The sequence below is a fragment of the Nycticebus coucang genome, chromosome 6 (genome assembly GCF_027406575.1).
Source record: "Nycticebus coucang isolate mNycCou1 chromosome 6, mNycCou1.pri, whole genome shotgun sequence".
Lineage (NCBI taxonomy): Eukaryota > Metazoa > Chordata > Mammalia > Primates > Lorisidae > Nycticebus > Nycticebus coucang.
Window position 1 is genome coordinate 118,433,994 of NC_069785.1, and position 15,000 is coordinate 118,448,993.

The window sequence follows — 15,000 nt, forward strand, 5'->3', positions numbered from 1 at the left end:
ATTTTCTTGTTAAAAATTAAAACACACACATTAGCCTAGGCCTAATCCTAGGATTATAATCAGGATTATTAAAACATCACCGGGCAACAGGAACTTTTCAGCTCCATCATAATCTTATGGGACCACCATCACATATGCAGTTAGTTCATCACTGACTAAAACTTAATTATGCAGTGCAAGACTGTATTTAACTAGTTAACAGGATGCTGTAACTTTCCTTTCCTCTACAGTTCTCTACTGATTTTCCTCTTAATTCTCTAGCCATTCCTTTTTCACCTTCTTTTGAGGGCTTCATTTTCCTTCTAACATTCCTTTTTCCATGGTTGTCTTCTCACTCTGAACCAGTAGTTCTCAACAGGAGGTGATTTTGCCTCCCTTCACCCAGGACCTTTGGCAATGTCAGAAAACACTGGTTGTCTCACTGAAGGAGTTCTACTGGCATCTAGTGGATAGAGGCCAGGGGTACTGCTAACAGACATCCAAAACAAAGAATTGCCCAAACCAAAACACCAATAGTGTCAAGGTTGAGAAACCTTATTCTGTGATACTCTCTCTGGGATTTCTTGTCCATTCCAATGGCTTCAGTTACTAAGTGCTGCTATCTCAAGTTTACATCATTTTCCTAAACTCCAAACATATATATGGATGGGGTGGGGGTGCAAACTGTCCACTAAAATCCATTTTCCCTTCTTCCATATTAATGGTGCCCAACATTATATATTTTAGGCTCCTTCACACTTGAGTGTGACCATATCTAAGATCTTATCAAGGGAATTTTAACAAATGTGCTGTGTACCCAACTCTTGAGTCTTAGGAAAATAGATGTGCCTCCTCCATGCCCTCTCTTTGCTCCTAACCTCCTGCCATAATCTAGACATCAGAAGAGACCAAGACTGACCCATACAAACACCAAATCCTAAAAGCAGTGCTTCTCAAACAGTAAAGTGTATACATATTACTTGGTGAATCTCATTAAAATACAGATTCTGCTTCTGATATCTGGACTGGGGCCTTAGATCCTGTATTTTTACCAGTTGCCAATGCTGCTGTTCTACAATTCTCTAGAAGTCTCTCACATTTCTATACCATCTTGCAAGTGAGACAGACACTATCTTTAGTTCTGGGCTACCTTTTCAAGGATGTGTATTTAGTAAACAGCCTTGGAAGACAGAGATGGTGTCTCCTGCAAAAGGGAGGTATGCTTTCTAATTATAAGATTCAGGTTCCTTAAGCTCTGGAGTCTTCTTCTTAATGCAATCTACTGCACAATCTCTTGTAGGAATTGGAACTGGGCAAACTGATAAAAAAAAAAAAAAAAATGCCAATACCCTGGCTACTGCTGACATACATTGTCCTTCATCTCTCACCCAAGAGAATAATGTCTTCTATGAGAATTCATGAAACTGTAGCAAGCTCACTTGTTAACTTGCAAGTAGGTTATAATCTCAGATCTCCTTCAGTTCTTAACACAGACTATACTAGAAAGCTAGGCCCTACTATTAGTTTGCTTGCTGGATGACTACAATTAAAAAATAAAAAGTATCTTGTTTGAGCCATTTTAAGGTTTTTTTGTTTTTATTTGGTGACAGGATCTCATTCTATTGCCTGGGCTAGACAGTGGTGGCACCATGATAGCTCACTGCAACCTCTAACTCTTAGATTCCAGTGATCCTCTTGCCTCAGCCTCCCTATAGCTAGGACTATAGGTGCATACAACTAACCTGTGTTATGTTGTTTTTTTGTTTTTTTGTTTTTTTTTTTTAGTATTAGATCATAGCTGTGTACATTAATGCGATCATGGGGCACCATGCACTGCTTTTATAAACAGTTTGACACATTTTCATCACACTGGTTAACATAGCATTCCTGGCATTTTCTTAGTTATTGTGTTAAGACAATCATATTCTGCATTCACTAAGTTTCACATGTAACCTGTGCTATGTTGTGAACTCTCTGCCTCACGTGATCCTCCCACTTTGGTTTCAAAAAGTGCCAAGATTATAGGCATGAGCCACCATGCCACACCTTCTTTTTGTCTTCTTTTCTTTTTTCCTTCCTTTCTTCCTTGCTATCCTTTCTTCTTTTCCCTCCTTCTCTCCCTCTCTCCTTTCCTTCCTACAGTCTATCCTTGACTTTAATACAATCACCACTGCCTATGCACAGGAATCTTTTAAACTCCTCACATTCCTCACTGAACAAAAACAAAAAACTTGCCATTCCTATAGATTCTCTGTATCAGTGAATGGAATAATCAATGACCTCGTTATCCTTGACCTCTGCATCTTTTACTCCCTATATCAATAAGTTCTCAAGATCCTACCTCTTAAATGTCAGTAGGATTTGCCCATTTTTGTCCATCCCCACTGCCACTGACTTTAGAATAAGTCATCACCCTGTTTTTCCTGGATCACTTTAACTGCGTGCTAACATTGTAACTTCCTTCTCATTTCCCAGCCTCATTTCCTCAAGTCCTTTCTTTATACTGCAAGCAGAATGAGACTGCTAAACTTCAAACCTGAAGTCACTTTCTATTTTTTTTTTTTTTTTTTTTGGAGACAGAGTCTCACTTTGTTGCCCTTGGTAAAGTGCCACAACATCTTAGCTCAAAGCAACCTTTGGGCTCAAGCAATCCTCCTGCCTCAGCCTTCCTGCCTCAGCTTCCCAAGTAGCTGGGACTACAGGCGCCCACCACAACACCCAGCTATTTTGAGAGATGGGGTCTTGCTCTTGCTCAGGATGGTCTCGAACTCGTGAGCTCAAGCAATCTGCCGCCTTGGCCACCCAGACTGCTAGGATAACAGGCATGAGCCACCACGACTGGCCTGATGTCCCTTTGTTGTTTAAAATCCTCTAAGGCTTCCACTGTGCCAAGATTTCAAGATAACATCCATAATACTAAGAAAATATACAAGGTCCTTTCTTATCTTTCCAATTTCATCTAAGGTCCCTTCCCACCACACTCCCTAAATATCAGTCTTACAGAATACTCCCCAAAAGTGATGTCTCTCCATAACCTCCATGCCTCTCTGCCCACCTAAAACACTCTTCCTTCCCCTGTTGCCTACCTACCTGTGACTTCAGATCTCAGTTTCAATACTATCTCCTACAGGAAGCCATCCTTAGCTATATCTCTTCCCTCTAACTGGATTATTCTTATTAAATATTGTGTCACACTATTTTACTCATCTACATCAGGCATGAGACTGATCCTTTGAAATAAAAACTGTCTTATTCAAATAGCTGGGCATTGTGGTGGGTGCCTGTGGTCCCAGCTACTTGGGAGGCAGAAGCAGAAGACTCGCTTGAGCCCAGGAGTTGGAGGTTGCTGTGAGCTGTGAGGCCACCACACTCTACCCAGGGGAACAGCTTGAGGCTCTGTCTCAAAAAAAAAAAAAAAAACTGTCTTATTCAGCAACTAATACATTATCTGGCACCTTGTTAGTGCTTAATATAGTAAATGACTGAATAAAGTTCTGTCATCCACCTATTGACTCTAATTCCCCTTTTAGAGCCATTACTTTGAAACTTTCTCCCATAAAACAGGGCTTTAAATTTTGAAGTATCTCTTCCCAGGGCTAAACATCCTCACTTCCTTTCATTGGTCTTCAAATGGCAGTGTTCAGGCCTGGACCTTTCCATCCAGACCACCACCTTTCAAAATACAATAATCAGAACTGATTAAATCTCACCAGCTATAATCTGGCCATCAAAAAATATAGAGAGCCACTTACTGCCTTGTTCAGACACTTCATTTCTAATAGCATATGTTTTTAAAATTATAAAGCAAATATTTTAGCCAGGTACAGTGTCTCACCTATAATCCCAGCATTCTGGGAGGCTGAGGCACTTGAGCTCAGGAGTTCAAGAATAGCCTGACCAAGAAACAAGATCCGTCTTCTCCACTATAAAAAAAAAAAAAAAAGAAAGAAAAGAAAAATCAGCCAGGCCTTGCGGCAAGAGCCTGTAGTCCCAGCTACTCAGGAGGCTAGTAAAGCAGAAGGATTGCTGGAACCCAGGTGTCTCAAGTTGCTGTGAGCTAGGCTGACGCCATGGCACTCTAGCCTGGCTCACAGAGTAAGATTCTGTCTCAAAAAAAAAAGCAAATATTTCTCTCTGGGCTACTTCTTTTTGTAACCCAGCAAATATGATAAACATTTCAAAAATCCACCAGACTTTCAATAAGAATTATATCAAGCATCAGCTCAACCGGCTCACAGAGAAACACTGTACAATAGGGCAAGAATCTTCTCTGTATGCCCAAGGAGAGTGGTTTTATGACAGGAAGTAGCATGGTCATGATAGACGACCTAATTCAATTCTTCAGAAGGCCAAAAGATTCGGTTGAAACTTGAATATGTTGAGGCCAGATGCAGATCTAAGAGAATGCTGGCCATTAAGAGACACAGCATTTAAATGAGAAGACAAAAAGCCAAATGATCTAGTTCTATCCTTCATCTGTTTTTATTTTATTATGAGGATAATAAATCTCCAAACTTTATTAATTTATCAAGTGTAATTCAAATGCAAGACATTATAGAACTTAACATTTTTTTCTATAAAAAAAATAAAAGTAAGTTATTTAAATTGCAGTTTGGAAAAATATGTCCATTTTTAGGACTGAAAGTACCCACTACAATCACTTAGTTCAACCTTCATCTACCAATTAGGAAGGTGAGATCTTGAAAAGTTGTACAGAACTGAGTTGTCTTAGGAATCAGGAAGCTGACTGCTTCCCGATAAACCTACCCAATATAACAAATTATTCTTACCTCGCTCTCTATCCTGGACTTCAACAGGTCAATGTCTTCAGATAACTTATCCACCTGGGTAACCAAGCCCTGTGCACTCTGCATGCTGGGCAAGAATTCACTGTACTTCTTGCTAATCATATTGCACACCTCACCCTGTAAGACAGAAGAATTATAAAATAGTGAGATGAGTAGAGACCTCTGTTAAAAATATGTAGTCTTGGCCAGGTGCAGTGGCTCATGTCTGTAATCCTAGCACTCTGGGAGGCAGAGGCAGGTGGATTGTCTGAGCTCACGGTTTGAGACCAGCCTAAGCGAGAGAGAAACCCCCATCTCTCAAAATAACCAGGCATTGTGGTGGGCACCTGTTGTCCCAGCTCCTTGGAAGGCTGAGGCAAGAGAATCACTTAAGCCCAAGAGTTTGAGGTTGCTATGAGCTATGACACAATGGCATTCTACTGAGGGCGACAAAGTGACACTCTGTCTCAAAAAAGAAAAACAAACAAAAAAACCCCACAGTTTTCCATAAGACATCTTCCATGTTAGAGCTTTCTTGCCGGTTACCAACTCCTATTCACTTTCCCTCCAGGCCAATTAGTTTCTTCCAAAAACACATTTCTCCCAGCCTTCAGGGTCCCATGAAACATAAAGGTAAAAAAAAAAAAAAAAGATTCAAAACATCGTTATGTACCACATGAATACGTACAATTATTGTCAATTTAAAAAAAAATTAAGTTCAGTTTCCCTCCAAGCCACTTGGTTTCTTTCAAAAACACATTTCTCTCAGCCTTAAGGGTCCCAAGACACACTAAGATACAAAAAGACAATGATTCCGAACATCACTACGGGCTAGGGGCAGTGGCTCAAGCAGCTAAGGCGCCAGCCACATACACCTGAACTGGCGGGTTCCAATTCAGCCTGGGCCCACCAAACAACGACGGCTGCAACCAAAAAATAGCCAGGCATTGTGGCGGGCGCCTGTAGTCCCAGCTACTTGGAAGGCAGAGGCAGAGGCAGAAGAATAGCTTAAGCCCAGGAGTTGGAGGTTGCTGTGAGCTGTGATGCTACAGCACGCTACTCAGGGTGACAGCTTAAGGCTCTGTCTCAAAAAAAATCACTATGTACCCCACGAATATGTACAATCATTATTTGTCAATTTAAAAAAATTAAAAGGAGGCTCAGCGCGTGTGGCTCAAATGGCTAAGGTGCCAGCCACATACACCTGAGCTGGCGGGTTCGAATCCAGCCCAGGGCCGCCAAGCAACAATGATGGCTGCAACAAAAAAATAGCCAGGAATGGTGGCGGGCGCCTATAGTCCCAGCTATAGGGACTTGGGAGGTGAAGGCAGGAGACTTGCTTGGCCTTCACTTGGGAGGTGAAGGCAGGAGACTTGCTTGAGCCCAGGAGTTGGAGGTTGCTGTGAGCTGTGATGCCACAGCACTCTACCTAGGGTGACAGCTTGAGGCTCTGTCTCAAAAAAAAAAAAAAAAAATTAAAAGGAGAAAAAAGAAGACAATGGTCACCAAATCCTAACTGTTCTGTACTCGAGAGTTGTACAAATTCTGGAAAAGAGAAAAATGGGGCCACTTCTCCTATTGAAATATACCAGACTAGTGGGGGGAGTATATCTAATACTATTTTTTTTTTCCAACCAAACATATTTATTCACTGAACTGGGGGCACCAGATGAAAAACATTTTGAGAAAGTAATCATCTTAATTGTCAAGACACCCCGACCTTCTCTTTTCCCTGGCTCCATAATTATACTGAGTAGCCTTGGTGTCATCTTACCCAGCCTGGGGGTTCCACCTGAATAATGCACTGATTACATTGGCCTTCAATTTTGACTCTTGTGTTTTTCTGAGTGACTCCCAGATTTGATTAATTCCTAAACTTTAACCGTCCCCATCTAATCTGGAGAGTATCTGCCAATTCTTTTCTCTACAAAAATTTTAAAGGTGTCAAGATACGACTTTCACTGCTACGTTAATTCTGAATCTTTACCTCCTTTCATTCTTACGTAAGCAACACTGTGCTAACCAGGTCATCACGAGTCTTTACACTACGTATTTCTGCTACAAACAACGCCGGGTTAGGGCTCTTGCTTTGAGATCTGAAGCAGAAAATAATTTAATGAATATCTCATGGGAAATAAGAATTGATTTGTTAAGAATTAAAAGGAGCATGCAAAAGAATTTCTCTTTTTTCTTCTAGATTGGCATTTCTCTTTTGCTTTTCCTACAATATCCTCATCGATTCTTCCACTTAAGCTGTCATCCATCATCTCTGGGAGTCTCTATCCATATTCGTATTCCTGTTGTGGTGAGACAGAATGTGCCTTCTGCCATTGGTCTAGATAGAACCATTTTTCACTAGATCTTTGCTACATATAGTACAAATCCTTATAAGTTTGTTTTACTTTTCCATCTTTTTTCCTTTAAAAAAAAAAACGAAACTTCTTTGCCACTTATTGCCTTAATGCTTTTACTTAGGTAACTCAAGCTTGCTTTCATTTACTTTTTCCTGTAGTCTGTACCCTCCACACTCTGAGTGTCCTTGAAGTTTTTCCCTCTTGTTGCTATTTGATATACTATATATCAAATAGTATCAGAAAATTCGATACTATTTTCTGGTATCAAATAGAAAAAAAAATAAAATGGATAAATTAAATTCACAAACTGTATATTGCAATCAATTTATTAATTTCTATTTTCTTGCCTACAAAACATTATGGGGCCTAATCTTAAAACCCTAAATTAATTTGAGTTTCATCATCTCCTTTTATTCAAACTAACTTAATAAACAATTTATTGAATATTTTGCATTGAATTATTCAGTGCTTTGGAAGGTGCAAGAATAAACTATGCTTGCTCTTAAATAAATTCCTTTTAGGTAAGAAAGGTACTATTTCAGTAAGTAACAAGAAGACAGGCTGAAATGTAATATGGTAACAGAATTGCAAAGTCTTCCAGGACCACAAATAAGAAAGAGATCCCTTCTCCCTCAAAAATAAGGATATATTTTATGCAGAAGACTCATTTGAAAAGGAACTTGAGGTGTGGCACCCATAGCACAGTGGTTATGGCACCAGCCACATACACTGAGGCTGGCAGGTTCAAACCCCAGGCCTGCTAAACAGCAATGACAACTGCAACAGAAAATAGCCTGGTGTTGTGGGGGCGCCTCTAGTCCCAGCTACTTGGGAGGCTGAGGCAAGAGAATCACTTAAGCCCGAGAGTGTGAGGATGCTGTTAGCTGTGACCCCACGGCACTCTACCGACAGGGACATAGTGAGACTCTGTCTCATTAAAAAAAAAAAAAAAAAGAAGAAGAAAGAAAAGAAATGGAACTTGACAAATGAGTAGAAATACTACAGGTAAAGGTAAAAATGAAGAAATGGTGACATAAGCCAAAATCTGACAACTAGTTAAAAAAAAAAAAAAATGGATGTGCTGAGATCATAGAAAGTAATTCTCAACCGGCTGAAGATTCAAGATGGTAAAGGAAACCAGTGAAAGGAAAGGTAGGTTAGGTCCAGAACACATAGATAAGAGCTTTGAGCACCGTGCTAGGGTAGCTCATAGCTGTTCTCTTTCCATCACATTAAAAAGTGGTGACAAAGGGTGGCACCTGTGGCTCAAAGTGGTAGGGCACTGATCCCATATGCCGGAGGTGGTGGGTTCAAACCCAGCCCTGGCCAAAAACCACACACACACACACACACACACACACACACACACACACACTCTCTCTCTCTCTCTCTAAATAAATAATCAATTAAAAAAAAAAGTGGTGAAAAGTCCGACAGCCCTGTTAAAGAAAAGATGTCAGTGATGTAACTACCTAAATTTAGGAAACCAGTTTTGTAAAATCACGAGTTGTTAGGAAGAGCTACACCTGTGTCTTCTAGTGCGTTCCAAACTTGCTCCCTTAAATCCGTACTGCAGCAGGTATGCATAACTTTAAATGAAAGCAACTGGAGGTGTAGGCAAATACCTGCAAGGTAAGGATATTAATACAAAGAGAAGCTGTTTGTGGCTATGTGCTTTTTGCTTTCGTATCAATCTAAAGGCAGCAAGGTCCACGTATGTACCACTGACATGTCTATAACACTCAGCACAACTGAGTTGGGGATGAAAAAAGTTTTAAAATATATATTGAGGATTTAACATCGGGGAGAATGGCCAGATCTATCATAATATTCATCAAATAGTATAATGGCAGAGTGGGTGGAAGAGATAAATACTCGCAGCTGGGGCTGGGGGGTCCAGCCCACTTTCAATCCTCGCCTACACTCGCTCCCAAGACACAGCGGTGCTGGCGGTCGCCCCTCGCGCTCGGCTCCCTTCAGTCTTCCTTCTCCTCCTCCTCCCGTCCCTGCCACACCAACCCCAGTCCCCGACCTTCCCCACCGAGCACCTCCCCGTCCAGCCCACAGCCCCGGGCCTCGTCAGCGCCTCGGTCCCCCAGCCCGCTCCCCAGTCCGCACGCGCCTCCGCCCTCCCCCTCCTGTGCTCCCTACTCGGCCCCTCGGCCGGCGTCTCCCCAGCAGGACCCACTGTGCTGGGACCCCCTGTCTGCCTTAGCACGCCAGTCCCCAAGCCAGTCCCTTCCCCAGTGCCCTCGCACACGGACCCGGCGCCCCTTCCCAGACAGCCGACCGCTGCCCGGCCGTCACCTTGATCTCCTCCACCCGCCGGCTCAGGCGGCTGATACGGGTGCCTAGATCCTCCTTCTCCAGCCTCCCTGAGTGTGCCAAAACTTCTGTCACGAAGGAAGCCATGGCCACGACAGGAACCAACGCGGACGGACGACTCTCGGCTTCTAGTAGCCAGCGCGGCAGCTGCCGCCCGCCGGCCTTGGCGCGCAGCCTGACGGGAAACGCAGTCTCGCCGGGCCCAGACCGCCGCGTGGAAGGTGAGAACTGAACTACAACTCCCAGTGGGCATCGCGCCAGGCCGGGCCGGGAGTTCCACGGTGTCCCAGAGTTGGCAAATGGTAGGGAGACGCGTTTTCCTCCTCAGCTCTTTTCGAATAGCGTGTCTCTTCCCGCCTGTTTTTTTTTGTTTTTCAGTAGAAGACATCAGATGTTTTTATCTAGTAAACAGCCCAACTGTACCTTTCTCAACTTCAAACCGCGAAATGAAAATTACCTGTGAAATTATCTAACGAGCCCTAACCAGGCTATCTCGATCTTTTTCATTACACTTTCACTCTTATTGGGCCCCAGTGGCCATCAAAATCTATGAATGGCGCCCTCTGGAGTTGTGCAACGAAGGGGGTGTCTGCTCATTAATAAATAAAAGGTTGCCTATGATTGCACTCCTTTTATATTACACCTATGTAATACATTACATATTTATATTACCTAGGTATAAATAACATTAGTTCTATGTGGACTGGAGCAAAATACTTAGCACTATTAGAGGTTACAAACTGATTTTCATAAAAAAATTTTTAAAGGGTCGGCGCCCATAGCTCAGTGGTTAGGGCGCCAGCCACATACACCGGGGCTGGCGGGTTCGAACCCAGCTCTGGCCAGCTAAACAACAATGACAACAATAACAACAACAACAAAAAAAAAAAAAAAAGGCCGAGCGTTGTGGCGGGCGCCTGTAGACCCAGCTACTTGGGAGGCTGAGGCAAGAAATTGCTCAAGCCCAAGAGTTTGAGGTTGCTGTGAGCTGTGATGTGACAGCACTCTACAGAGGGCGACATAGTAAGACTCTGTCTCAAAATAATGCACCACATACAAAAAGACGTTTGCAATATGCTAGGTACATATGATTCTTTTTTTAAAATATTAATAGGTATGCTGATCATCAGAGAAATGCAAATCAAATTTACCTGGAGATATCACCTAACCCCAGTGAGAATAGCCTAAAAAGTCCCAAAGCTGCAGATGCTGACATGGATATAGAAAGAGGGAAACACTTTTACACTGGTGATGGGACTGAAAACTAATACAGTCTCTTTGGAAAGAAGTATGGAGAATTCTCAAAGACAAACTTTCCATTTGATCCCCCAATCCCATTACCAGGCATCTACCCAGAAGAAAAAAATCATTTTATCATAAGGACATTTGCACTAGATAGTTTATCACAGCTCAATTTACAATCACCAAGATATGGAAACAACATAAGTGCCCATAGACCCAGGAATGGATTAATGAACCATGGTATATGTATACCTTGAAATACTATTCAGCCATTAAAAAAGATGAAGACTTGACATCTTTTGTATTAACCTGGATGGAGCTGAAAAAACACATTCTTCTTAATAAAGGATCACAAGAATGGAAAAGCAGGTATCCAATGTACTCAATACTAATATGAAGCCAATAGACAAAGTAATTCATGCCCACACAAAATAAAAACTCAATTTAAGTTGGGGGAAGGTGAGAAGAAAGGGGGATTGGCATGCTACCACCTAACAGGCACAAGGTAAGGGTATATGGCACCCCCCCTAGGTGCAGAACACAACTGCAACAGGGACTTTACCTAACAAATGCAAACATTGTAAGCTAATCATTTGTATGCTCCTATTAATCTGAAATTTAAAAAAAATTAACAAAAATGTATACAAAGGATGTACACCAAATCATTTCTCTAGGTGGTGGACTTACAGTGTTTATTCTATTTATTTCCACTTTTTATTTTTATCTTTTACATATACATGTGAAATTAGGTTTCCATTTTTTTTTTTTTGCCTTCACAAAATTAAAAAGACTTAAGATTTAATAGCAATGTTTAAGATGAGGATTAGAAACAAAAACCTTGTAAAGAATGAATGAACATAAATACAGTCGGAAAAAGAATCAGACAATTGCTACATCGAAATATTAAGCAATAATAATAATAATGCAAAGAAAGTAACATTCTCATTGTCAAATAACAGTATGTCTATTATAGAAGGCTTTGACTCTGAGATTCAGTATGGAGTCATCAGTTCACTTCTTATTATTTTTTTTAAGTATCAAAAATAGACAACTAATATTTATAAATAAAAATAAAAGATAATTTCAAAAAAACAGGTCATACTAAATCTTATAGACAATAGAAAAAGAAGAAATACTTCAAAATCATTCTACTTTATCTGGGTACACCTGATATTAAAGTTGGAGAAAATATGTTATTATAAAGGAGAAATTACAAACATATGTCACTTATAAATGAGGATACAATATCCTAAACAACATATCAAGATGTTGAGTTAAAAATTAATGTTTAAGTAATATACTTTGTTCAAAATTGAAACCAATATATGTGAAAATTAGTCACTATTTTCTTTTTTTTTTTTGTAGAGACAGAGTCTCACTTTATGGCCCTCGGTAGAGTGCCGTGGCATCACACAGCTCACAGCAACCTCCAACTCCTGGGCTTAAGCGATTCTTTTGCCTCAGCCTCCCAAGTAGCTGGGACTACAGGCTCCCGCCACAACGCCCGGCTATTTTTTGGTTGCAGTTTGGCCGGGGCCGGGTTTGAACCCGCCACCCTCGGCATATGGGGCCAGCGCCCTACGGACTGAGCCACAGGCGCCGCCCACTATTTTCTTTCTTGTTCTTTTTTTTCTTCTTTTCCTTTCCCTCAGCCCTTCCCTCCTTCTCTGTCTGCTCTCCCCTTCCCCCATGCCCCACCATGTCATTAATTGTCTTCAAATCAAAATTGAGCACATAGGATTCATACTTCTCTACTCCTGTGATGCTTCACTAAGAATAATGTGTTCCACCTCCATCCAGGTTAGTACAAATCCTGAAAAACCTCCATTTTTTATGGCTGAATAATATTCCATTGTATACATATACCACAGCTTACTGATCCATTGCTGGGTTGAAGGACATTTAGGTTGTTTCCATATTTTGGCAATTGTAAATTGGGCTGCGATAAACAGACTAGTACAGGTGTCTTTATAATAAAAGGGTTTTTTTCCTTCTGGATAGATGCGCAGTAATGGGATTGCAGGATCAAACAAGAGGTCTAGCTTGAGTTCTTTGAGGTTTCTCCATACTTCCTTCCAAAAAGGTTGTATTAGTTTGCAGTCCCACCAGCAGTGTAAAAGTGTTCCCTTCTCTCCACATCCACACCAGCATCTGCAGTTTTGAGATTTTTTTAATATCTGCCATTCTCGCTGGGGTTAGGTGATATCTCAGGGTGGTTTTAATCTGCATTTCTCTAATAATTAGGGATGCTGAGTATTTTTTCATATGATTGCTGGCCATTCATTTGTCATCTTTGGAGAAGGTTCTATTCATCTCTTTTCCCCATTGATGTATGGGATTGTTGTTGTTTTTTCTTGTGAATTAATTGAAGTTCTGTATAGATTCTGATTATTAAGTGTTTGATTCAAAATATGCAAATATCCTTTCCCATTGGGTAGGTTGTCTATTTGCTTTGGTTGTTGTCACCTTGTCTGTACAGAAGCTTTTCAGTTTAATTAAATCCCATTTGTTTATTATTGCTGTTGTTGCTATTGCCATGCAGTCTTCCTCATAAAATCTTTCCCCAGGCCAACATCTTCCAGTATTTTTCCTATTCTTTCTTTGAGGATTTTTATTGTTTCATGCCTTAAATTTATCCTTTATCCATCTTGAATCAATTTTTGTGAGTGGAGAAAGGTATGGGTCCAGTTTCAGTCTTTTACATGTGGATATCCAATTCTCCCAGCAACATTTATTGAATAGGGAGTCTCTCCCCCAGTGGACACTCTTGTTTGGTTTATCAAAGATTAGGTGGATGTAAATTGTTGATTTCATTTCCTGGTTTTCTATTTGATTCCAAATGTCTATGTCTCTATTTTTGTGCCAATACCATGCTGTCTTGACCACTATGGCCTTGTAATACAGCCTAAAATCTGGTATGGTGATACCCCCGGCTTTGTTTTTATTACTAAGAACTGCATTAGCTATACGGGGTTTTTTCTGGTTCCATGTAAAATGCAGAATCATTTTTTGCAAGTCTTGAAAGTAGGATGTTGGTATTTTAATAGGGATGGCATTGAATCAGTAAATTGCTCTGGGAGGTATAGACATTTTAACAATGTTGATTCTTCCCAGCCATGAGCATGGTATGTTCTTACATTTGTTAAGGTCCTCTGCTATTTCCTTTCTTAAGGTTACATAGTTTTCTTTATAGAGGTCCTTCACCTTTTTTGTTAGGTATATTTGTAGGTATTTCATTTTCTTTGGGGCTATGGTGAAGGGAATTGTGTCTTTAATTAATATCTCATCTTGGCTGTTGTTGGCGTATACAAAACCAACTGACTTGTGGACATTGATTTTATATCCTGAAACATTACTGTATTTTTTAATGACTTCCAAGAGTCTTGTGGTTGAGTCTTTAGGCTTCTCTAAGTATAAGATCATGTCGTCAGCAAAGAGGGAGAGTTTGACCTCCTCTGCTCCAATTTGGATGCCCTTTATTTTCTTGTCTTGTCTAATTGTATTGGCTAGAACTTCCAGCACAATGTCGACTAGTAATGGTAACAGAGGACAACTTTGTCTGGTTCCAGTTCAATTTGACTCCATTCAGTAAAATATTAGCTGTGGGTTTGTCCTCAATAGCTTTGATCAGTTTCAGAAATGTGCCACCTGTGTCTATACTCCTCAGTGTTCTAATTGGAAAAGGATGCTGGATTTTGTTGAATGCTTTTTCTGCATCTATTGAGAGGATCATATAGTTTTTAGTTTTACTTCTGTTGATACAGTGAATAACATTTATAGACTTGCGTATATTAAACCAGCCTTACATCCCTGGGATGAAGCCTACTTGATCATGATGTATGACTTTTTTGATGATAAGCTGTAATCTGTGGCTAAGGTTTTATAGAGAATTTTTGCATCTATATTCATTAGTGAAATTGGTCTGAAATTCTCCTTTTTGGTTGGGTCTTTTCCTGGTTTTGGTATCAGATGTTTATTCTATTTTTCTGTAATAAAAATATGCAGCCCTCCCTCAGGCTGCCAAGAAATACAATCTCACTGGCCCAGACTGCAGCACCGTACTGGTACTGGTTCCAGAACTCCTCTCATACTAAAATCCACAGATGCTCACATCCTTCATGTAAAATGATGCGGTGTTCACTAATAACCAAGTACAAATCAACATAAACACTATGTAAATAATTGTCATACTGTATGTTTTATTCGTATTATCTTTCACTGTTGTTTTTCTTTGGGTTTTTTTTTTTCTTTTTTTTTAAGAGACAGGGTCTTGTTCTGTCACCCAGGCTAAATGGAGTGCAGTGGCCCAATCA

The 15,000-nt window shown here is 40.6% G+C and overlaps 1 protein-coding gene across 2 annotated transcripts in view; it reads right to left on the reverse strand.

Moving 5' to 3' along the window:
* Positions 1–9,626, reverse strand: part of ZW10 (zw10 kinetochore protein) — a 44,037-nt gene extending 34,411 nt beyond the window's left edge. The window contains exons 1-2 of one of the 2 annotated variants that reach the window (XM_053595334.1): positions 9,428–9,626; positions 4,770–4,904 (exon numbers count right to left, since the gene is read on the reverse strand). In XM_053595334.1, coding sequence (XP_053451309.1) covers positions 4,770–4,904; positions 9,428–9,532 — 240 coding nt within the window. In that variant the 5' untranslated portion in view covers positions 9,533–9,626. The remainder of the gene's footprint in view (positions 1–4,769; positions 4,905–9,427) is intronic. The other variant, XM_053595335.1, reaches the window with a different exon arrangement.
* Positions 9,627–15,000: the final 5,374 nt, after the last annotated feature.